Genomic DNA, 24,489 nt, shown 5'->3' on the forward strand with positions numbered 1-24,489 from the left:
CATTATTTGAGTAGACATCCTATTCCTACACAAAGGTTTAAGAGACCACTGCCTCCCAGTGAGACACAGGAAGCAGCGCAGCACTGACTCCTAAGGAATGTTATCTCCACCAATTGCCCTTACTTCACCAGCTGCCCCGGTAAGTCAGACATTTTGGAGGCCCTCTCCAGACAGCAGTGGTATTCCTTTCACTGTTCCAATGCTAACTTGGAAACTGCTTATGACTCAGTTTTAAAAACAAGGGTGGCAAAGAAGGTGATTAAAAAGTCCTTACAATAGGAACCTGATGAAGAAACTGATGTCCCACAAAGTGGCACACTTGCTGAACCTTGACAATGTTAGGCCAACATTAATTTTGCAATTTAAGGTTATTATGTAAATCTAACATCCAGTTATCTGTGCAAACAATTGAAATAATAATTTTCAAGTATTTCATTTAGTTAGCATCTAGTTAGCATCCTATTTTGACGCTACCACTGGAAGCAAGGTGAATAAAGATGTATTCTCAAATAATTCACACCCAAAATTTAAATTCCTCCTGGTTGATCCTATCAGTGACAATGAAAAAAACATCCATGTAGCTCCTTCTAATTACACCACACCAATTAATTTTAAACCATTGTCCAGGATCACAGAATCACAGAATTGCAGGAGTTGGAAGGGACCTCAAGAGATCAAGTCCAATTCCCCTGCTAAAGCAGGTACCCTGTAACAGGTCACACAGGTAGGCATCCAGATGGGTCTTGAATATAGAAGGAGACTCCACAACCTCTCTGGGCAACCTGTTCCCGTGCTTTGTCATGCTTACCATAAAGAAGTTTTTCTGCATATTTGTATGAAATTTCCCATGTTCAAATTTTAGGCCATTGTTCCTTGTCCTATTTCTACAGCCCACCAAGAAGAGCCTGGCCTCATCCATTTGTCTCCTACCTCCCTGTAGATATTTATAAACATTTATCAGATCCCCCCTCAGTCTTCTGTTCCCCATGCTGAACAGGCCCAGGTTACTCAGCCTTTCCTTATGTGGGAGATGCTCCAGGCCTTTTAGCATCTTTGTGATCCTCTGCTGGACACCTTCTAGGAGATCCCTGTCTTTTTTGAACTGGGGAGCCCAGAACTAGACATAAAATGAATCTTCTGTGGACTGGCTGCATGTTGCCATAAGTCCCTGCTGTTCTGCACTGCCAGCTCGGCTAAGCTCCGCTCACGAATCCAAGGCAGGCTGCATTCACCATTCTCCTGCAGCCTGGCTTGGAGCAACAGAAGGAGAAAAAGGAAGTGAAGAGATGGTGAAGCGAAACAGTGGAGCAAGAGGGCTGGATTCTGGGAGAGGTTGCACAAATTCTGCGATTTTTATTTATTTATTTATTTATATATATTTTTTTACTATATAGGTAAGGAACGATGGAGATTATTATTTCCAATAAGATTTTTTCACTGTATTCTTAAAGATTTTTTTCCTTCCCACAGACTTTTTGTTTAGTAGCTCTTTTTACACCAAGTAACGATGTGTTCCCCCAGCAGTGCAGTAATAACAGCACGCTTTTCTCGTACCTTTGTTACTGTTTGGAATCTAAACAGACATACACCGCCCAGCACCACTTGGTCAGCTCCCACCTGAAGCCTCACCTCCTCACGCCCGGCTGCACTTCCCAGGCCCACGCCCCGGGCACCTCACTGCATTTACGCCGTCGGAGCACTGGAAGTCCCAGCTCGCTGGAAGGAGAGCAGAAGGAAGGGCGGACGGCACGTATTGCATCGCCGGGTTTGGCTTCGGGGAAGAGTCATTTTTCTCGTTTAACACTAGGGGAAACCAAGCGGTGGTGAGCGATGAGGAAATTAAAGGTGGTGCAACATCTGATAGGAAAGGGTACATCAGCGAGAAGAAATGAGGGCGCTTATCGCCGCATCGCGGAGCGAAGCCGCCCCGGCACCGCGCCGGGCGCCGTCACTGCGGCAGGCGGCGGCACACGGGGAAGGAAACCGCGCTGCGGAGCGCCGCTCACGGCTTCTGTAGGGCTGTGACCTCCGCACGCCTTGGGGCACGCGCTTCTGCCCGCACGCCACGCGGGCTGAGGCAGGGACGGCTTATTTCCACCATCCGTAATACACGGGGCTGCGGGCACGCCAGCTGACAGAGCCGTCAGCCACACCGCCTTCCCCAGCGCGACAGCGGCCGCGCTCTGTCGGCACACCCTCCTCCTGCGGCCGCGGTGCCGCCCCTCCGAGGCAGGGCCGGGCGGGGCGGCGGCCATCTTAGCTGCGGGCAGCCCTCGGAGCGCCATGTCTGGTGAGGGAACCGCTGGCCGCGCAGTCCCGTTCCGCACCGCGCTCGGCTGCCGCAGGGTCGGGAGGCCGCAGCGGAGTCTGGCTCCGCTCTCCGCGGGGCGGGTGAGGCTGGCTGAGCGCCGGCGGCGACTTGGAACGCGGAGAGCGGACCCTGAGGGCTCGGTTCTGCCGCTGCGGACGAGCTGCACTGGGCTCCTCCTTCCAGGGCGGCGAGAACCTGACCGTAGGGGAAAGAAAAGCGCAGCCGTCCGTTGAAATAAAAGCTCAGGCGGCCTCCGGGAGAGCGGCCTCTCTTACGGCAGCCCGGTGAAAATCGAGACGTTTCTGCCCCGGGCGGCACGGCTGGGCCTGCTGTGTGGGCGCAGTGCCAGCAGCCCTCACTGGGCTTCCTCTCCTGCCGGCCTGGTGTCAGTGGGAGGCGAGGTTCCTCCGCATCCACAGATGTGCAGCAGCGCTGGTTTGCTCACGGGAGGCAGTGAGCAGTAAAGGCGGTTAGCTGCCAGGTTTTGATGCCTTGTTTTTCTGAACAAAGTACAACGACTTTAAGAGGTCGGAGGTTTGAAATCCACGCGGCGTGGTTAAGCTGCTAACTCGGGTTGGGCTTTATCTGTGCTTCTGTGAGTGCACTCAAAGAGTGAGGTTACTCGTCTAACGAGCAGTTTGCAGGACCGAGACTCCAGTGCTTGTTTCTGTGTAACCTGTAAGGTAATACCATCATCAGGCAGGCTCTGTGGTGAGATGGCATAGTTCTGCTGAGCGGGCCCTGCAGAGGTCAACACACCCTGCTGTCAGCTGGCTGCAGGCTGTTCAGGTTCCTCAGTGCCTGGCACAGGGGGAGCTTGCTGTTGGAGCTCCTTAGGGGGAGTGCTCGGCTTCTTGAAAGGTGAACTCATGGGAGTCAAACAGCTTATCTGCTCATTTATCTGCAGGGCTGTCTCCATGTGGAAGGGAACAAATACTAAACACAGTTCTTTCCAAAACAGGCTAATTAAGAACAACCTGTTGGCACAGCTGGAGGAATTTGGCAGGATGAGGCCTGTCATTGTGGTACACGGTGGAGCTGGCCGGATCTTCAAAGAACGAGAAGAGGGATGCCGTGCTGGTGTCGTCAGAGCAGCGCTGCAGGGTTATGGTGTCCTGAAACAAGGAGGCAGCGCCTTAGATGCAGTTGAGGAGGCGGTACGGTCAATGGAAGATGACCCTCATTTTAATGCAGGTAATTTTTAAAGATTTAAATGTCTGTATAATCATTATATACGTTCAGTGCTTGATTCTATTACTGTGAAAATACTGGCTTGCATTCGCCTTGAATTATGCATATTGTAGTGAAGTAACTATTAGTGTCACAAAATATGAATCACTTGTTTATTGGTATAAGAAAAAAGCATGGTGTGTATACCATTGTTTCTTGTGAGCACACTTAAGCCGTCAGGTTAGTCTTTGTTATTTCTCAGCATTCTGTACCTACTGATTTATGCTTGTTCTCCAGTCTTACTATTACGTAAATCTTCCCTGTCCCCATGCTGAGTCTTTGGTTTTAAGACATGGACTCCTTTATGGAGTGTACGTTCAGTTAATATTCATATTTAGGTCATTTGTACAGAGCTTGTGGCAATATTTAAGCCTTAATTCTTTACCGTTACCTCTTGCTAAAGGAAGATTTTGGGATATTGTATATGTTTTAGTTAATGCTTGCAATTAGTGCTTTCTTAAATAATATTATAAAAATAATGCAACCAACGATATGAGTCATGAATTTATACAGCAAAGGTTTAGAACTGAATTTCCTAGCAATTAATGTCAATTACTGTTAATGATAGTTAATAATCCAATATTTTTCTCCTTTTCATATAACCTCAAGTTTGCTATTTGGATGCATTTCAGTGAAAATTTTTCACCGTTTCCAGCAAGGTATGTCAGGAATGAATACGGGAAAGAAGACTGTCAGAGTTCAGTGTCTCAGATAGCAGACTTGTTTCTTGTGTGGATGCTTAATGTGCAGAGATTCACTTTTTCTTTCTCACCTTGCAATTGAGAAAGACGGAAAGATTTTTTTTTTCCATGTGAAAGTTTTAAGCAATTCATTGCTGACTTGGATTGAACTTCCTGTTTTTAGAGATTTAAACAAGAGATGTGTACCATGAGGCAGTTGCATAATTAATTTGAAGCTGGTGTTCCCTCACTAACTTTTTCTTCACTTGCTGTCTAAATCAGTCAACCTTTAGGACCGTGTTTTGCTCAGGTCAGTAAATCTGTAACTGTTTGACCTTTGGTGCTTTCTGTAATTCTGGGTTCTATCTCTAAACAAATCTCTGGCCAAACAGCTTACATTTGCTATTTCAAAGCCATCAGCTTCCTATATTGCAGGAAAAAAATCCTAATTCTCAAGGAGCATCATTTTCTAGCCAACGTTAGTTGTCCAATGTCAATGTGGAAGCAACTTCAGTATAAATTTAAGCCAAAAGACTGTTTACATCTCTTAATCATTCCATGTAAACAATTCCATACTTTCTTGGTTTCTTATGCTAATTTTGATGGTTCTGTAAATCAAAATTATGTAAATAGGAAATGTATTTTAATTGAGTGGGATTCTCTGGCGAAAGCTTGCTTTATAGCAGTCAATTTAGGCTTATTTATTTAAATGATAAGCAGCAGTCTGTGTCATTTCAACATGTATTTTAGTAAGTAGGATCACAATGGCAGTATTAATGCAAGCTTTTTTAACCCTTTGTTTGCAATCTTATCACTAATACTGCTATTCTGAGCTTGGGAAGTAGATAACATGAAGTGAACTGATACGGGACAGAATACATTTCTCTTATTTCAGAGCATCCACATAGCTCTTCATATGGAGATGTTTCCACTGACTTGTGCTTTACATGCATTTCTTTTTTCCAGAGTTGTAGGAAAGTTTGGGATGTAGTTGAAAGGTACTGGTCTTTACCCAGTGCAAAAATTGCAGCCTCTCTCTCAGCATACAGCCACTTAAAGGAGAACGCACTGCTGGAAGTTCAAAGTGATTGCACCATTTGAGGACAGAATCTTAGACCCTACCATAGCCAATGCTTGCTAGGCAGTTGTAACTTTACATTTTCTTAACAAATGTGCAAAAAATGTTTGTGGCAGACTTTCTCATGGTCTGACAGCATATATTTATTGAAATATGTATTAAATTAATGTTTTGTCTAAAGATGTTTACTTAACTTGTTCTAACAATATTTATATGTTGTTTATAGTAGATTAAATTAAGAATTTTTAGCAGAATTTGCTTGAACTGGGCTTGAGCCTCAAGCTCTTGTTCACGTCTGACTATGCTGATCTAAGTCCTTAACCACTTATATATACATCCAGCTGTGTTAGTGCTCATTAGATATAGCTGCTCTCAGAGTGAGCTGACAGCTATGTGAAGAGGGCTCTGATTGGAGTGGCTTTTTAAAACTTGTGGTATTTATCTCTGTAAAATAAGCGTCTGTTTTGTTGTAATATTTTCCTAGAAAACACAGACATGGCTAAACAGTAACAATAAATATGGAGAGGAATGAACTTGATTATTAAGTTGTGTCCTACAGTTTTTCTGCAGAGGAACAGTTAGAAAATCCTTAGAGATCTCCAACAGACAGGAGATTTCTAAAGGAGGCTGATAGAGCATCCCCTGGGGCCATCGTTCTTCTGATTACTGCTGTTTGAGAAAGGTACACCTTGTTCTGGAGGGAATTTTGTGAACATGGGTGTGAGAAGAGCCTACCTTGACAAAGGAAACTAGAAGAATGTGGCAAGGCTTATCTAAGAAATAACAGAGAACCTATTCCTTACATCAAAATAAGGGAAATTCTGGAAGAATGATTTTAGCACAGATGTCTGAAAGGAGGGATGTGTAAGCTCTCCACAGATCAGCGTAGCATAGAAATAACTTATTCTGAATGATGTGGCACTGAGCTCAGAAATAGCATATATGGTTGGAGGGGGGCAAAAAGTAACTGTTCGGGGTGGAGTGTAGGCATATATGTCTATGAGGTGGAGTTTTGAAATACAGGATGAAGATGCAGGATGTTGTTGCCTCCTGTAACTGAGCATTTAGCATTATACGCATATATTCGGGCCAGAAATGCATAGGTATAGTTGCCTTATGTCAGCAGTTACTAACAGTAGTTTCTGACCTGCCTTAATGTGGGTTTAACAGGAAAAGCGAACAACAAAACCTGTTTTAGGTCTGTACATTGTTTGAGTATTTCTACCTGAGCTACCCTATAGTTCTACCATGAATTTTTAAATTTCTTTCTAAATTCAGTCTTATCCAGCCTCGTTAGCTAGCATACGAGTTGACTTAAAACTTAGTGTTCCCCTGGGAAGACTTACTTACATTATTAAAAAAAAAAACAAACAACAAAACACAGCAACTCCTATTTGCATTGTCTCATCTTGTACCATTAATTTTCAATTAGGTTGATGTTAATGTTTATTATTGCTGAAGAGAATAACTACTTCATTTCTAATCTTTATTCTAAATTCCTCCATCTACTGTTATTTGATAAACTGTTATTTGAAGACTGTTATTTCAAGATTCTGGTGCAGTAGTGAATGAGCACTTCTGTTGTGCTATGTCAGTTTTGGCAGTTTCTTGGAATGCCTCTGTGGCATTATTTTTTTTGATGGGACTGAACGCTATGCAGTGTTGTTGGGTGTCCTACAGTTGGAAGAACTGTAAAAGTAAAATAGATGTTTTTATGTGCATGTGATGTGATCTAGGGGATAAAGAATCTTGTTTACGATTGCCATGTTAGCTTTCATAGCTGGTATTTAATTTTGGATGGAATTGCATAAATGCAAATGGCATTCTGTATACCATCTTATGACTGAATTCATGATTGTATGATGTTTCAAGTGTGTTTTTCATCATATAAAAATAAAACTTTTTTTTTTTTGAGTAGCCATTGCACTTTGTCAGATTTCTGTCTGTGGTTGGCTTTTGTAGTTATACTCAGCAACGTTTCTGCTGTGTTGTTTGTATTCAGAAGGTAGGTACTCCCAGTAAGTCAGACATATAATTGGAAAAGAGAAAGTTTGCTTGATGAGATCCATAAATTGAATCAGCTGCTGGTTAGCTCTTAATAACTTAATTCTTTTTCCCTTACTCCTTTTTAATTTTAATTTTTTTGTTGTTCTTTGGTGTTTAGGCTGTGGTTCTGTTCTTAATGAAGAAGGTGAAGTAGAAATGGATGCAATTATCATGGATGGAAAAAATCTGGCCTCTGGAGCAGTATCTGCAGTTAAACGTATAGCAAACCCAATAAAGCTAGCTCGACTTGTCATGGAAAAGGTATGCTGAATCTGTACTTGAATATGAAACATCTTTTCCTTAGTACTTCATCTGGTGTGTTGAAATACCTCATTGATGTTGTTTGTGAATTCTCCCCTAAACTATGAAAGAATGAGAAATAGAAAGTAGTGCTTAGAATCTATGATTGCAACCATGAGGAACTTTTATTTTAACATTTTTGGGTTGTTTGGGGTTTTTTTTGAGTGCTGTTATTAAAAGATAGCACTCTGAGGAAATGAGCTCTGTTATGTAGTTGGAAGGCTAAGGGTAGAATGTCTTTTAGTAACTTGAGGGGGAAAAGCTGTATATGCTTACTGTAGATCACTTCTTACAATGACAGTTAAAAACCACTGGTGTCTCTTTCTCTATGACAAAACCTCATCTAGGATAAAGTAACAACGTTTTTTGGACAACAGAACTTTCTAATACATCCTAGCCACCTCCAACAAAAAAACAAAACCAAAAATCTGCCCTGTCTCTCATCTGCTGTAAGGTCTTTTGTCATTGAGTGGTGCTTCAGGTCTTCAAAAATGTTCAAGCTAGATTTAGTAGTAAATAAAAAATTCAACTGTATAAAGCTCTGCATAATGGTTTGGTGCTAATACCACAAAATGAGAAGTACTTCCATTTTGTGGTGCAGTGTATTTCTGTTTGCCCAGCTGCAATAAATTCTGTGTAGATGACAACATTCAAATGTAGATGTTAACCTAAATTGCTTGATGTATCTTGAGGTGAGCTTCTGCTGTTTTTCTGGCAGACATTACAAACTGGAATACAAGCCAGCTAATGTTACTCTTCTTTTCATCTTAGGAAGGAGTTTGGGGACACTAACCCAGGCTATTTCATGGTGCTTTTCAGAGTGTATTTTATTTGTTTTATTTTACTGTAAATAATTAAAAATATTTTGAACTCAGTGACCCCTGGGTGATAAATCTGGTGTTTCCTGTGGTCCTAAGGATTTAGGATGCTTGTTTCCCAATGATGTTGAGAGACATTACTGCCCCAAGGAGAACATGAAGTTCTCCAAACAAAAAACAAGTAACAAATGGAAAGTTCCCTACCTGCTTGTAATTTTATCGTATTTCCATTCCTATTCTGGAACAATATGGGCTCCATCTGGTGGTCAGAGTAGCTCCTTAGGCTGCTGTTGTGCACGTTTATCTTGTACGTTATCGTGCTCTTAGTGGGCTCAAATTTGCTCAAATTCATGGTAGAGAAGAAAGGAAAGCACCGGAATAACTTCTGTTCGTGCCTTACTGTAATACTGAGCACATCAGTCTCTAGAGATGGAAGGCTTAGTACATTAACTAATTAATCAAATGGATACTTGAGAAAGCAGTTAAATTCCCATAAAATTATTCCTGTTTGTAGTGAACGACAGTGGAATGATGCATTGAAATGACTTGTTTTTCTTAATGGGGCGTGTAATCCCCCTCAGCTCCAGCACTTCATGAGATGGATGTCACGTGAACGTTACAGCGCTGATTCACTGGGACCCATAAACTGTTGGTGTATACTTTCCCTTATATCATCCTCATCCAGCTCTTGAAATTAGAGGAAAATTTAACCTACGACATAGACTTCTCATGGCAAAGGTGGAAAGGTGGAAACTTCTGCTGTGCTTTTTGCACTGCTGAGCTTGTTAAATAAAGAGATGATCTGAATTCCAGGCCAGCAACTGAAGGTTGGGGATTTTCTTCCTGCTTCTGTTAAGATGAACTAAACAGAAATTTTCCAACATTTGTTGTTAAGAACTCTAAAAACTATTATTTTTTTTTTTTCTTTTTGGATTACTCTGTTTTAAGTGTGTCCCAGAAAAATGAGGCATCTAAAAAGTTAATAAATACATTCATGAAACTAGAAGGAGAATGAGACAGGAAAATCTGTTCTTTTGGTTGCTTGGCAGTGCTCTATGAGCTCTTTTGATGGACAAAATATGTTAAATTCTCCCTAGGACACTTTATTTTCAGCAAGGACTGCAAAAAGCTATCATAGGAACTTAAACCTCTGCGTACAAATATTTCTTGCTTGTGTGCAGTTCATGAAGGTGGTATGTTATCAAAGTCTGCATGTGGGATGCTCCTTTAAGAAATTTTTAAGAAATTGCTTTGTTTTTTTATGTAATAAAATCTTATTTTCTAAAACAAACAAAAAATACTAGAAAAGCAATGGAATTGCATTCTTGAAGAAAGCAAGTGATGGAGGAGGCTACCTTCTTATGCAGGTAAAGTCAAAAGAAAAGTTGAATGGAATTTCCTATAAACATAATTGGAATTACTGAATCATGTGCTGTGGTGGTTTAGTTCCAGTGGCAGAGGGGGGGCAGTGTTGCACAGAGAAGTTCCCTTCTGAGTTGAGAACGCTTCAGCTTTGTTATAAACAGGTAGGGTCTTACATTGTCAGGTAACAGCACTTGTGTAAGGCTGTTCTCCACTCTTTCAGATGTGGAGCACATTCTTCCTTGTAATTGTTCCTCTTGTTCTCTTGAGTGGTACTGTCATCAATTGCAGTAATTTCTTAGATATGAAAGATACTTGATGTTAGGGCCACCACCTGGTGAATGGCCAGTCAGGAACATTTTTAATGTGACATGGCATTTCCTGCTTGTGTAAGCATTTGGAAAGATTAGTGCAGAGATGCAGCAGGTTGAAGCAGAGTTGAGTATTTGTGGTTTGGGAAGAATTTGGGCTCAAATCCTTCACGCTGTTCAGTGCTTTGCCTTCCTCATGGTAATGATTGCTTATCATTGCTTTAGAAATCAGAAATAGTTGATGTTCTGCAACATCTTAAAATCTGAAGCTTTGAGAGTATTTTGACTATGGAGTGTCAATGCAGTGTGTCACAGAAATAAATACCAGATTTGGGAATCCTCACTGCAGGCTGAGAAGCAGAGCCACTGGGTGCTCTGCAGGGCTCTGCAGGCCTGCTGCCTACAGCATCTCCTGAATCTGCTTTAGGAACCTTAGTTTGATCCCCATGTGCTGTGTTGCTGCATGGACGTAGAAGTTTACCTAAAGTTAACAGTGTTCTGTTGTGAGTCCTGTATTGTCAGGCCTTTGCTCCTGTGAAAACTTCCTAGGCTCTGCTGAGCAATGAACAGCTGTGCAGTGATCCAAAAAGTTGATGCATCATTTTGGACACAGGTTTAAAAAAAACAATTTAGATGCTGGAGATCCTACTAAAGCATAAGGATTAATGAAACAAACTTAACTGGCAAGTTTATCAAAAATAGGAATTAAGCAAGCCATGCAGACTTGGAAGTGTGGATTTGATCAAGGTTGCCGACTTTAGATCTGGTTTAAGTGCTTTGCTAAATAGAGAAGTAAATATAGAGATTCTGCAAGTGCAAATGTTGTTTGAAGAGAGCAAACAATTTTTATCAAATCTATTAGAATGATATTCACTTCCTAAATAGGAAATTCTGGGTCTGTGAGAATGGCAGCTTGTTGAAAGAAGTATTAAAAGTAAAATGGTTTAGCTTTTGTTAAGAAACACTTGACTCTATCACATAAAAATTTTTCTTGATATAAGCACAGAAAACCAGGAAGTTTAAAAATAAAACAGAATTTGGAATTTTCTTTGTGTCCATCCTTCTAAAAAATAGTGACTACAGTGAGCAGTTTGTATTAGGAAAAACAAGAAGTGTCAGTAATTTTTTTGCCTGTCTTCTGCAGACAAAGCACATGCTGTTAACTGACCATGGTGCCCGGCTCTTTGCTCAAGCTATGGGTGTTCCTGAGATTCCAGGGGAGAAACTCATAACTGAGAGGTCTCGGGAGAGATGGAAGAAGAACCTTGAGCCAGATTCCAACCCTGTGGAGTTCCAGAAGTAGGTTTTTGTAACTTTTTTTTAATTCAGGTAGTTTACTTGGTGCAATCAGTTCACACACCCCCTGCCACTCTCCTTCCAAAAAGACCCCCAAAAAAACTAAAAGAAAAAAAATCCCAAAGCTTGAAGGCCTGTTGTCAGCCTTGATAATATTTCAGTTCTGAGTGAGCTGTGGTTTGCCATAATCTTCCCAATATGTCCTCAAAAAACAAACAAACAACAAAAAAAAACCCAACCCTCAAAATCCAGCTTCTAGTGAATTTGCTAAAGTTTAAGTGAGTATGTAAGTTTCCAAGGAAGAACTGTGAGTTAGGAACTCTCCAGTCCACTGTTTAAAATTACAAAGTCCATGTAAAAAATAAAATTATAAAACCGGTGTTGGTTAAACCAACCATCTGACTTGTTTTTAAACTGGTTTAGGTAGTTAAACTGTGTCGTATTTTGATCAAGTGTGCTGAGTGCTGATTGTGACTTTTGGTTACTGTAGATAGAAGGAGAAAAAATTGACCAAGAAGTTCAATGTAGTGGTGGGTGCAAGAAGAGATGCTATCAGATGATATTACACGCCAGCAAAATGAAAGTCACCTGAAAAATAAGCAGGCTTCACATAACAAATCAGAGAGGAAGACAAGGTGGATGAGAAAGGAATGAAAATCGTGAGGTGTCAAATATCTTTTATGCCCATGAGGTAGGCATAAATACTAAATTGTTTTGAGTTTGCATTTGTATGGCAACAGTTGCTGCATAGGAAAATACTGTATTACATGCTGCTGCTAATCTGTGTGAGGTAGTAGTACTACGTGAAGCAGAACTGAAGAATTTGTAGATCAGAAAAAAGGAAGAAGCTGCTTCTGTGGGCATGTTAACTAAAATCAATGAAAATTAGGCCATAATATGTATAAGCTATATGTTACTTACATTAAATTGCTAGAAGGAAAAACAAAGTCTTGATAAAAGTGTAAATACAGTCTTGTAAACAAAATGAAGCTATTCCTTGACCGTGAGATATCTGTCATAGTTCATCTTGTCTCCCCTAGAAGTTTCAGGTTTTTTTAATCTGTGCGGTATGCAAGGACTGTGTGGTGTTGCAGCTCATTGCCAAGAATTCTGAGAATGGTGTAGCTGCCAGTGTCCCCTGGCCTCCTGAAGAAGGGAGCTGGAAGTATGACATCTCAGTCTCTGATCATTCTTTATAGCTGCTTAGTTGTTTTTTTTCTTATAGTTAACATTGTTAGGCATCTTTAATTTCAGCTTGTTCTTATTCTGGAGTACCCTTGAAGATTTGTGTATTTCTGACAAGTTTGAGTCTTTTTCTTGTCTTGGCCACACTGTGCTTTTCCTGACAAGCATTGCCCACAAGCATAGACAGAAGTTCACAAAGCTCAGAAGAGGTCTCTTTATGCCAACCTGTTTGTTCCTGTGTTTGTGTTGAATGTTCTTTTTCCTCATTATGTCCATAGTGATCATGCAGAAACTTGCCTGAAGCAAACAGGCAGAGGTGAAGTAGTACTGGTCAGAGGCAACCTAACACCAGCTAATACTGGGAATGTGAAGGTTGGCTTGTACTTAACCTTTAGTCCTCAGGTTTTCAGAGTGTATCAGCTGGTTTTTTTTAGGTGTTCAGAGCTTTCCAAGCAAAGAGCTCGGAAGAAGAGAGCTTTCTCTTTTGCTGAATAGAAGCCTGCATTCATTTACTTTCAGAAACTATGATTCTGTTGCATGTGCAGTCTGATATCTTGTACCCCTTCTTCTAACACTGAAGTGTGGGGTTTTTTAATCTTCTGTCTCTCAGTCCAGAGATTCTGACCGTATGCTTTCTAGAGTTGCTGAAGATTCCCTGAGAATTGCACCAGTGCTCACTCTGCAGTCTGACCTGGCTCTGGGACACGGCGAGGGTACTATGCTGACATATAATATGGCACTATGCTTGATTTGCTAGGAAATTGTCTCAGTTCTCAAATAACGCAATTTGAAAAGGCACTGTATGCAGAAACATGCTGTCAAATTCATTGCACACCGAGGAATCTTAGAACCCCCTGCTATAGGCAGGGACACATCCCTCTAGACCAAGTTGCTCAAAGCCCCATCCAGCCTGGCACTGAATGCTTCGAGGGAGGGGGCATCCACAGCCTCTCTGGACAACCTGTTCCAGTGTCACAGGTACCACCCACATAGTAAAGAATTTCTTCCTATTATCTAGAATAAATCTGCCCTCTTCCAGTTTAGGGCCATCTCCCCTTGTCCTGTCACTACATGCCCTTGTAAAATGTCCCTCCCCAGCTTTTCCGTAGGCTGCTTTCAGGTACTGGAAGGCTATTGTAAGGTCCTCCCAGAGCCTTCTCTTTTCCAGGCTGAACAGCCCTAGCTCTCTTAGCCTGTCCCCGTCAGGGACATGATCCAGCCCTCTGATCATTGAATGTTTCATAAAGACAAAACAGTAGAACTGAAGAAAGTCTGTCACCTCAATAAAATAATTTTTTAAAAAAGTTAAAACTCAGATGGACTCTGTTATAAAACCTAGTTAAGTGATAGCAAATTTCATAATAAAAAATACTGTTTCCTAATGGTGACTTTAAGTGATGAATGGAAAGCATAACAGATATAATGTGTTCTGATTTTAAAAAATAAAATGAAAAAAGGAAAAAAAAAAAAAGATTTTTTTAAAAATTAGTTTGTGTGACTGGGCTATATAGTCAGGTGAAATGAAGGAACAGGAATGTATATCAAAAAGAAATTTGGAGAGTAAAGCTGCTAATTTCAAATTTCATACTTTGGCAGTAGGTGAAAGTAGTAATGCTACAGATATGGCTTTACTTGCCATTTTCATTAGAGGTGTTGATAACTAATGTAATGTCACTGACAAAAATGGCTTCTTTGGTGCTAAATCTCTTGATTTGTATGAAGTAGTAAAAAAGAATAAAATCTTCCCTTTAATTTTTTTTATCTTTATTAGCATATCTGGTATAGCTACTGATGGTGCCCCGATGATGGTTGGTTTAAAAAAAAAAAAAAAAAGAGGGGCTGAGAAAATTCTGTAGGAGATGATGCCATTACCACTGATAACTCAGATTTGATGTAATTTGACTGTGTTGGGCAGCAAGAAAATGCTTGTGGATAAGCTTTAAAAATAGATAGTGTCATGTAAATCGTCATCACAGCTGTGAATTTCCTAAAGCCCAAGGAATTGAATCACCACCAATGCTGGGAGTTCCTTAAAAGTGTGTATGCTGATTGTGGGGTCGTCATTTACTTTTCTGAAGGAAGGTGGCTACACTGGGGTAAAATACTAAAAATGACTTCATGATTTGCAAAGTGGGATCAAGTCCTTTATAGAATTAAAAGGAAAACTTGTGCTGGAACCTGAACACTAAAATTAACTGACATATTTAGCATTTTTGATTGATTTGAATGAGTTAAACATGGGTTCTCAGGGTGAAAAAAATAACCTTATTTGTGCTGTGTTTCAGACAATCAGTGTTTGAAATGAAACTTACATTATGACAAGCATGAGTTACGGCAAATGACTTCCTGCTTTTTGAAACATCAGCTGTATGCAGTCCTGTGAATAATGAAAAATAAGAAGCTTAGCTTTCCATTTTCATAGAAAAATTTGAGAATAGATATCAAGATTTCAAAGAAAAATCAATTTTTTAATGTATTTGCAAATCTGTTATCAGTTGAAGTAAATACATTACTTGCAAATTTTCACATGGATTTTATAGAGATGTAATCAGACATTCAGCTCAAAGAAAAATTTGGTCACATCTCTTCACCGGGAAGATCTCTCTTATCAGAGAAAAATATCCCTTGTTTTGCAGCTATGTCTTATTCATGTCAATGTTTTTTGGCAGTATGTATATTTGTGAATGGTTATTATCAAGGATGAAGCATGGGAAGAGTAATACTTCATCAAAAATCTGACAAACACCCTTAGAATTCAGTAAGAATGGCAGCCACTGCCATCGAACCAGATTGATGCATCAGTTTCCCAAAAACAAGGTCAGACGTTCCACTAGTTTTGTTTTTGTTGCTCTGTTTAAAAGAAAAAAAAAAAAAGTGTTGTCATTTAAATTCATTAAATTTATTGTATATTTAAATTCATTAAATTTATTGTATATTTTATATGTGGCCCAAGGCAATTCCTGTTTGCTCAATGCATCCTCAACAAGCCAAAAGGTTGCACAGTCATACTCTAGTATGTACCACAGGTACTTGTGGAGTTATTCCTTTGGACACTAACATTAGACCTATGACTATAATACAGTATTTCTACTTAGACAGTTTTGGCTGCCTTGTTAGTGTTTCTCAGTCAGTGGACTATGCAACAGGTTGTTGCATATCTGCCTTCTGAAGTTGAACAAAGAAAACATGACACTGAAGTAATCAAAAGTTTAAAAGAACAGTAATTAGAGTCTAGTTTTGTGTTTGCTCCACAACAGCTAAGATGCTTTGGACACACTCACTTTATTATTTATTGCCATTTGTGCTCTTGTACCAAAGTAGATAGCTGCTGCACGTGTAATCTTTGTACTTGCAGTATTCTCATGGCAGCCCAGAAAGCCAACTGTATACTGAGCTGCACCAGAAGAAACATGGGCAGCAAGTTGAGGGAAATGATCCTGCCCCTCTATTCTGTGCTGGTGAGGCCTTACTTGGAGTACTGCATCCAGGCATGGACTCCTCAGGACAAACATGGACCTGCTGGCATATGTCCAGAGGAGGGCCACAAAACTGATCCAAGGGATGGACAGGCTGAGAGAGCTGGGGCTGTTCAGTCTGGAGAAGAGAAGGCTCCAAGGAGTCCTGATTGCTGCCTTTCAGTATCTAAAGGAGGGCTGTTGCTAAGAAGGGGACAGGCTCTTTAGTAGGATCTGTTGTGACAGGACATAGGAAAATGGTTTTAAACTAAAAGAGAGGAGAATTAGATTGGATATAAGGAAAAAGTTTTTTATTGGAACAGGTTGCCCAGAGAGGTGGTAGATGCCTCATCCCTGACATTCAAGGTCAGGCTGGATGGGGTTCTGAGCAATCTGATGTAGCTGTAGGTATCCCTGTTCTTTGCAAGGGTGTTGGACTATTATCATATATATACATATATATATATAAAATAGACCCTATTTAAGGGTCTATTCCAACTCAGACAATTCTGTGATTCTAAATACATACCTTGGAAAATGTAGATCTGAATATGCGTTTCTTAATTTCTCAGGAGGATCTAACTTTAGTTAGTTAAAAGGCGCTACATGTCTATGTAAGGGAGCACTGAATTTCCTAATATTCTCTTCAGCAAATCATTTGTAACAGATGGATGGGTGGGAAGCCCATCTGCACCAACATACCAGTTTGAGATTAGGTTTGTCTCCACATAAATGTCAGAGCAGTCTGTAAGTCCTCTGAGTCATCAGTCAACTTTGAATTGCTGTAAATGTAGTGTAGGGGCTGACAGTAAGATATTTTACATAAACAGGAAGGAACTGGGAGTTGGTTCTGTGAGAAATTGACTGGATATCATAGAATCATGATATCAAGTTGAGAAAGACTTTTAAGATCATCTAGTCTAACTGTCCGCCTGCCACCAGTATAACCCACTAAACCATGTCCCTAAGTACCACATCTACACATTTCTTGAACAGCTCAAGGGACAGTGACTACACCACTTGCCTGAGCAGTCTGTTCCCGTGCCCAACAATTCTTTTTGGAGAAGAAATTTTTTCCTAATATTTGACCTGAACCTCACCTGGCATAACTTGAGGCCATTCACTCTTGTCCTGTCAATAGCTACCTGGGAGAACAGGCTGACCCCTTGCCACAACCTCCTTTCAGATAGATGTAGAGAACTATAATGTCTCCCCCAAGCCTCCTCTTCTCTAGACTGAACAATTCCAGCTCCCCCCGCTGCACCCCATAAAACTTGTGCTCCAGGCTCTTCACAGCTTTGTTGCCCTTCTCTGGACACTCTCCAGGGCCTTGATGTCTTTCTTGTAGTGAGGGGCCGAAAACTGAACACAGTTCTCAAGCTGTGGTCTCACCAGAGCTGAGTACAGAGAGACGTTCACCTCTCTGCTCCTTCTGACTGCACTATTTATGATACAAGCCAAGGATGTCGTTGGCCTTCTTGGCTACATGGGCACACTGCTAGCTCATGCACAGCTGAACATCAGCCAGCACCCTCAGATTCTTTTCCTCTGCACAGCATTCTGGCCAGTCTGCCCCAAGCCTGTAGCAGTGCATGAAGCTGTTGTGACCAAAATGAACTTAGCTTTGATTTTGGGGGTTACGTAGAGACCCTCACCAGTGATCAGACAAAATACAAAAATAGTTGTGCTGAAGGATTGGCACAAATTATTTTCTTTTGTGAAAAGACTGAGATTTTCTGGATATAGCTTTCCCAACCAAATGTGGTTTTATGTACTTAAGTGAATTGCCAAGATTGGAATATGTGGACCCTCAAACTGTTGCTTCTCAGTACAGCAACTGTTACAGTAAGTTGAGTAGCCTTTTTTTCCTACCAGTATGAACTTACGTGTATATTTTAAGCAGCCTATTAAATATGACTGCTGAAGAAATCAGGCAGTAGTTGAGACTTTTATTTTCTTCAGTGAATGAAGATTTTTAAAATGGTTTGCAGTTTCAACATTCTCCTGACCAAATGATTAAACCTCAAGATTGCTTAGCTGCAAAGTACAGATACAAGTATGTATTAGTGATGCATTATGAACAATACTAATTGAAAGCCACATAAATAACCTTCTTTTTTTTTTTTTTTTTTTGTGGCATTCAAGCATTTAGGGGAATAAGGAAAAGGAAGGAGGAGGAACAGGAAGGAAATGATTCAGTGCATTCTAACAATGCTCTCCTTTTATGTATTTACTTGTTTACATGCACTGTCATAAATAATTTGAGTTAATTGCTCATTAAGACAGTGGGAGATGATTCTTGTGTCTTTGAGTTGCCACTAGGGGAAAGTTGTACGTTAGGTGTGCCATAGCCAAAAAACTGCTCCAGGTCTGCTGATAGTAAATAAGTCATGGGGAGAGATCAGACTGTTTAAAAAAAAAAGTCAAGAGTTATTTAATTGCACAGAAAACAAAAGCTGTGAGAATTGGTTTTTACTGGTTATTTTTGTAATGAGAAGCATGATAAAAAATGGCTTTCTGATGAGCAATATTTTTTTGCAGTAATCTTTTTCAATTTTTTTTTTTAAAGCAACTTAGAAAATAAATACAGCATGCTTTGGCAGGTATGTTTTAATTCTACCTAATTTTGTGAACTGTTTTTCTTGGCAGAGACCTGGGAACAGTTGGTGCTGTTGCTGTAGACAGTGAAGGAAATGTAGCTTGTGCAACATCCACTGGAGGACTCTCTAATAAATTGGTTGGCCGTGTTGGTGACACAGCATGCATAGGTATGGGCTGTGGGGACTTGCCTCTTGTTTTTTGGAGGTATCTCATTAAAAATTTTAGTGTTTGTCACACATTCTCCTTTCTATTAGTGGAATGAAAGAAAAAGTGATACGTCTGAAACTAAGGTCTGGCATTCAAATGTATGAAAACTGAAGCTCCTCAATACAAACCTGAGTTTGCAAATAGGGATTAGAAGTAGAGATGTGGTGCTGTCATCATTATCCCACTTTTCTGTTTGGAAAATGGGAATGGGAATTTGAATTTTTGTCCTTTTCTGAATACTGATTTATTTTTCTGTGTGTCTTCTGTTCGTTCATCCTACTAAAACTATCAATATGTACATCTATGCTCATAGCCAAGCAAAAAGTATAGTCAGTTCTATGCTGTTTTCTTCATACTTAAGGTATGTGTAATTGTAATGACTGTTTGTCAGATCAGTGAGCCAGAATTGCCAAACGATTGGCAACTTGGAGTAAATTCCTGTTCTTAGAGAGCCCAGATAAGACTGCCTCAGAGCCTCATAGATGTGGTATAGATTAAAGGAAATATTTTAAGATATCTCTTGTCAGAGTATAAAGAGACACTTGAAATCCCTTCCCCAGACTTGTTTCTCTTGTGGGACAAACTTGCCATTTGATTACTTCAGGATTATATTACTGAGTTGGGATTTGGAAAATAATTATTTTTAGTAAAGCATGTTCCAAACTCAGATAGCGCTGCTGTTGGCAGTACATGATTATTTTACAGATCTTTTTTTTTTTTCTCACACCCTGAGTGAGATACCCCCTGGTTTGAGTATGATTTTCAGCTTCATTGCTTACTGCTGCCTTCTGACTGCAAATACCCTTTTCATAGGTGGGTTGTGTTCATAGCGTTCATAGTATGGAAAACGTTTGTGGGGAAGAAATGAAAATGACACCATTCAATATACTGCTTTCAACTTCTATTCTTACTGGAGGTCTGCAGAACTGGACACTGAAGTGACAGTTGTCCTGTTAAAGATCATGAGATTATTGAAAGGGAAGTTGACAGGTCGATTGTAGCAGCATTTTTCCACATGTAAATCATAGTCTGTTGAAAGAGACTGATCTGATGGTGAAAGTAGGAAATGGAAGAAACTTTCACAGCTCTCCTGCATCTCTTTTGTTCCCCAGCCCCAACACAAGTACCTTGCTTATAGATGTAACTCTGTGGTATGCACCTCCCCAGCAATTGGGAAATGTTTTTCATAGAAGATGTGTTAGAAATATGGGTGTTGAGCAAGCCAAAGCTTGGTGTAGAACAGGGTGTGGAATGCCAGTCAAACAAGGATGATGGAAAAAAAAAGGAGTGAGAGTTCAAACAAAAGAAATAGTCTGCTTGTGGTAAGGACTTGAGAGATTGTTCAGGGTGCTTCATGATGATTCACCAGGGCTCCAGCTTTTCAAATCTCTGCTCTAATTTTGCTCTTGCAGTCAAATCCCCCACAAATTTTGATCACTTCATCTTGTCCTCTACAAGGTCTTTTGTCATTCCGTCTCTCTCTGTAATATTGTGTGACCTGGCATTTTGTATTCTACTGGATCCTGTTGGATCCTGATGATCCTCAATATACTGTCCCTCACTGTTCTGGAAAATATTTTTTCCTTTTCCTGGCTTTTGTGGCACAACCAGCTCACTGGTCTTCTAGTTCTTGTAACTTGGCACTTGACTTCATCTAGCTGTTGCTGATGTCTGTCAGTGTTGAAATTGAGGCAGAAATGGGAAAGATGCGACTTACTGACACTTTGCTCTCAGAAGTGCACAGAACTTCTGAACCCTTAGGAATAGTGTGTTACTATAAACATTGCAGAGCTCGTAAATTGTATTATCCAAAATGCTGCTTTTTTTTTTTTTCTTCTCTCTGAAAAGGAAGCGGAGGTTATGCTGATAACTCTTCTGGTGCCACTTCAACCACAGGACATGGAGAGAGCATTATGAAAGTAGTCTTAGCCCGACTGATCCTCTATCACATGGAGCAAGGTATCTTCCAAACTTTTTATAAGCTGAAATAGGGAGGATGGGAAATGTTGCCTAATGACAGATGGCAGTGTATGTACTGTCACCTCAGAGCAGCTGTCAAAAAAGTTGCTACTGTGGTGTATGTGGATTGATCACCTCTTTAGAAGAAACAAAGTACTGAAGTGCTAATAAGGTTGGCATCGCTCTAAGTGGACAAAAGTATTTGGGCTTCTTGATGTTAAATCATTTTTAGATGAATGTATATTAAAATATATGATTGTCTATTTTGTACTGTTTAACTTAAGGTTTTTTTTTTTATAAAGTTTATTTAATTTTAAAATAATTTTTTGAACAAAGATAGAAAACAAAAACAAAACACTTAATGAAACAGTAGGAAAGAGTCGGAGGTAAAAGAATCAGAGCTGAAATAAGAAAGCTTGGAATATCACCTGTCTAATAAGCTATGATGATTTTTGTTTTAACAATTCTTATTATAGCAACAGAAATTATTTTAAGACATTTTGACTATGATTTACAATTTCATTTTGTTTTGGAAAATCTACTGAACTGACTGGATGGGTATGTGGCAAACAGCTGACACAGTATGTCTGATGTGACTGTAATATCATCTGACTGTGGGATGACCCTGTGAAGCTTTACCTTCATGATTTAGCCTCTCATTTAAACCCTTCATTATGTTACAGCCAGTAAACATTGCCAGACAACATACTTGTATTGCGTGCAATTGAAGAACCATTAATATAGATATTATTTTTAGCCATAGCTCTGGGGCTGTACAGTGTAGCTCACTTTGAGATCAGATGAACTGGAAATAGTTGGAAAACTTTCCATTTACTTTTTTGTTAGTGAAGCAGTAAGTAAAAAGACATAACAGCTGAGAATATTTTTGTTACGCTTTTTGTTATGCTGTTTGCATATAATTGATGTACTTTTCTGCAAATCTCTTTGGTCGTGTTACACTTTCAGTGTAAAATATAACCTACAGATTCTTTCCCAAACCTCTGTCACATCATGGTCTCCCCTTACTCTTTATATTATGTCCCTAGCCATTCAGTTTGTGAATGACTTTCAAGCTCAGGTGCAAACCATTTTTTTCTCTAAATGGAAGTTCACTCCACTGCAAGACCTCTGCACTGATAGGTGTTTGGCTCATGATACACCAGGCAAATGGGGCTCAGATTACAACAAAAGTACTAACAGAATAATCAGTCCACGTGTGTGCATGCTTAAAAAGAGTACTTATTTGCACTTATTTACCCTGTTCTACCTTCATTCATCCAGCCCAGAAATGTAACTCAGATTGCAGGTAAATACATCAACAGTAGCTTTCCTTCTGTTTTTCCCCCACGTTTCCACGAAGATGCTGAAAAGAATCCCCCAAGTTCTTACAACTTTTTGAGTCTTTGGTCAATTGAAGTTGCATGTTTAAAAACAACTATTACGCTCTTCTGTAATTCTGTTTTGCTATTCAGTAATTTACGCTGCAAATACCTTCTTTTGCAGCCAGTGTTACAAAATTTAGTTTGCTATTTTATGAGGGAATTGCTTTGCCAGTCTTAATGACTATTGGAATCTCTGCCTTATGGCAGCAGCTGTTGTCTTGATGAAAAATCAAACAGTGAAATGCTGACCCTTTGAAGTCGATGCCGCTGACTTGAATAGTCACAGTGTCACCCATAATGACATGGAATGGCGCTCTATCCTGTCAGTCACCAGTGCTGTGAATAATTCTGATTCTGCTGGTTTTGTTTGGTTTTAACTTGAAATTTGCAAAGAAGACATGAAGGTCATTCTTTATTCTGCATCATGAGCTGCATAACATTACTGATAGTCTGTGTATTCAGACTTTCAATGAAGAAATACTCTGCAGCTATTGGAGGCATGTGAGGATAACGTGCACAGTAACTTAATTCACATAAATCTGTTACGATGAATTAACTGTAAGGAACAGATAGAGTTGTTTTGCTGGTGTTTTCTGGTGTCCCTGTCTTTGTCTTACTTGATACTTTCAGAAGTTTCAAGAAGGATAATGCTGATCTGTTTTCAGTAAATTTTGGAGATGTGAAATAATGTGCTTTGGGCTCTGTTATAGCCGTGGACTTCAAACAGAGGACAGCTGGCATTTTTTGTTGTATAAATGTAGCTAGTGGCATACCTATGAGAGAACTTGCAGACTGGCATTTTTCCCTCAAATGATGGCATTAAAAATGTTGTGTCTTGAACATAGAGTTGATGAGTTAGTCTGTACCAAATGCTGAAACCTAAGTATAATCTGAAGCTATTCAAACCCAGTCTTTGCAGCAGAACCATACTGTGGAAGCTGTTTGCAACTGTCCAGTGCCTTCCTATAAAGCAGTTCAGTTCCTGCACTGGAAGTTTTTTGCCAATTAAGTTGAAGGAAGAATTAGATTTGGTTGGCTCTAATGCAGAAGGTGAAGGGAGGGTGTGAATCTTGAAGAGAATTTTAAAATTCATTTCAAGGCAGATATTGTGAAGTTATCTTTTTCTTCTTTTCAGGAATGTCACCGGAGATGGCTGCTGACACTGCATTAGAATACATGAAGACTCGAGTTGGGGGCTTGGGAGGTGTCATTGTTGTTAGCAGTTCAGGAGAGTGGGCAGCAAGGTTCTCCACCAAGCAGATGTCCTGGGCTACTGTAAAGGATGACGAACTACATTATGGGATTTACACTGGGGAGAGGCATACAAAATCTGTTGATGAAGCACTTGCATCTGAAAGTGAGGGATTCTGAGATTGAAGAACCATTGACTATGGTTGAATCAAGATCTCCATTCTTTTTTGGAGGACAGTAACAATTGATTTAATCTTTCTCAAGAGATCTGTACTTTATTGATTGATTCACCGACATTGCTACTCTTTGACCCAAAATTAAACCTGGACATCATGATCATGGATATATGTATAGTGCTTACTGATGCTTTTGGATGGTCAGATCTTCCAGGAGAATGTACAGTTTGAGGGCTGTAGGTTTATGTGTTTGCATTCTTTAATCCTACATTAAAGGGAGCCTAAATTTCAGGAATAGAAAAGCTCCTTGTCATGCCTGTTCTTCAGATGCCACTTCCAGGACAATTAAAGAGATAAATTTTTACTATCTAAAAACTGAATTCTGAAAATCACATAGCTCTCCAATGTATCTTGAGCAGTCATACCTTGATAGCAAAGTTCTTATTTCAGTGAAAAATCATTAAACAGTAGTAAAAAGTTAAGACTAATTTATCATCACAGGCAATAGGGTGTATTGTTTGCTGTTTCCTGACTTAACTAGATTTTTTTTTTAAACTGTGTTATAGTTTAATGGATTTTAGCAGATGCTATGTCATGGGTTTCCTTTGGGGCCAGATATGTATGTATTGCATGCCATCATACAGAGGAATGTTCTTATAAGATAACCCAAATAAACATAGCAAAAATCTTAAATTAGATTTTAAAACTACTACTACCTGTATCCTAACTGCAATAGGCTGTGTTATTCAGCTGACTTACACAGAACAGTAAGTTTGCCAATACTGTTTAACTCGCCTTCTACTTTAATCTGTGTTTTATTGGATGTTGCAGATGAGTGAATGTAGACATCGATGGCTCAAGAATAGACAGCTTGTGCAAAACAACCATGGAGTTCTTGCAT

The 24,489-nt window shown here is 39.8% G+C and overlaps 1 protein-coding gene across 7 annotated transcripts; it reads left to right on the forward strand.

The window, feature by feature from the left end:
* The first annotated feature begins 1,824 nt into the window (after positions 1 to 1,824).
* ASRGL1 (asparaginase and isoaspartyl peptidase 1) lies at positions 1,825 to 24,281 on the forward strand. 7 transcript variants are annotated; one of them, XM_031610779.2, is made up of 7 exons: positions 1,825 to 2,290; positions 3,273 to 3,505; positions 7,464 to 7,606; positions 11,281 to 11,435; positions 18,722 to 18,840; positions 20,729 to 20,839; positions 23,357 to 24,281. In XM_031610779.2, the coding sequence occupies exons 2-7, from the start codon at positions 3,319 to 3,321 to the stop codon at positions 23,590 to 23,592; spliced, it is 951 nt and encodes a 316-aa protein (XP_031466639.1). In that variant the 5' UTR covers positions 1,825 to 2,290; positions 3,273 to 3,318; the 3' UTR covers positions 23,593 to 24,281. The 7 variants fall into 7 exon arrangements, with proteins under 7 accessions (XP_031466639.1, XP_031466640.1, XP_089992305.1 ...); XM_031610780.2 differs by having other exon boundaries at positions 2,278 to 2,391; XM_090136179.1 differs by lacking the exon at positions 1,825 to 2,290 and adding an exon at positions 2,405 to 2,792.
* Positions 24,282 to 24,489: the final 208 nt, after the last annotated feature.

Source organism: Phasianus colchicus, chromosome 2 (genome assembly GCF_987193195.1).
Source record: "Phasianus colchicus chromosome 2, bPhaCol1.hap1.1, whole genome shotgun sequence".
NCBI lineage: Eukaryota > Metazoa > Chordata > Aves > Galliformes > Phasianidae > Phasianus > Phasianus colchicus.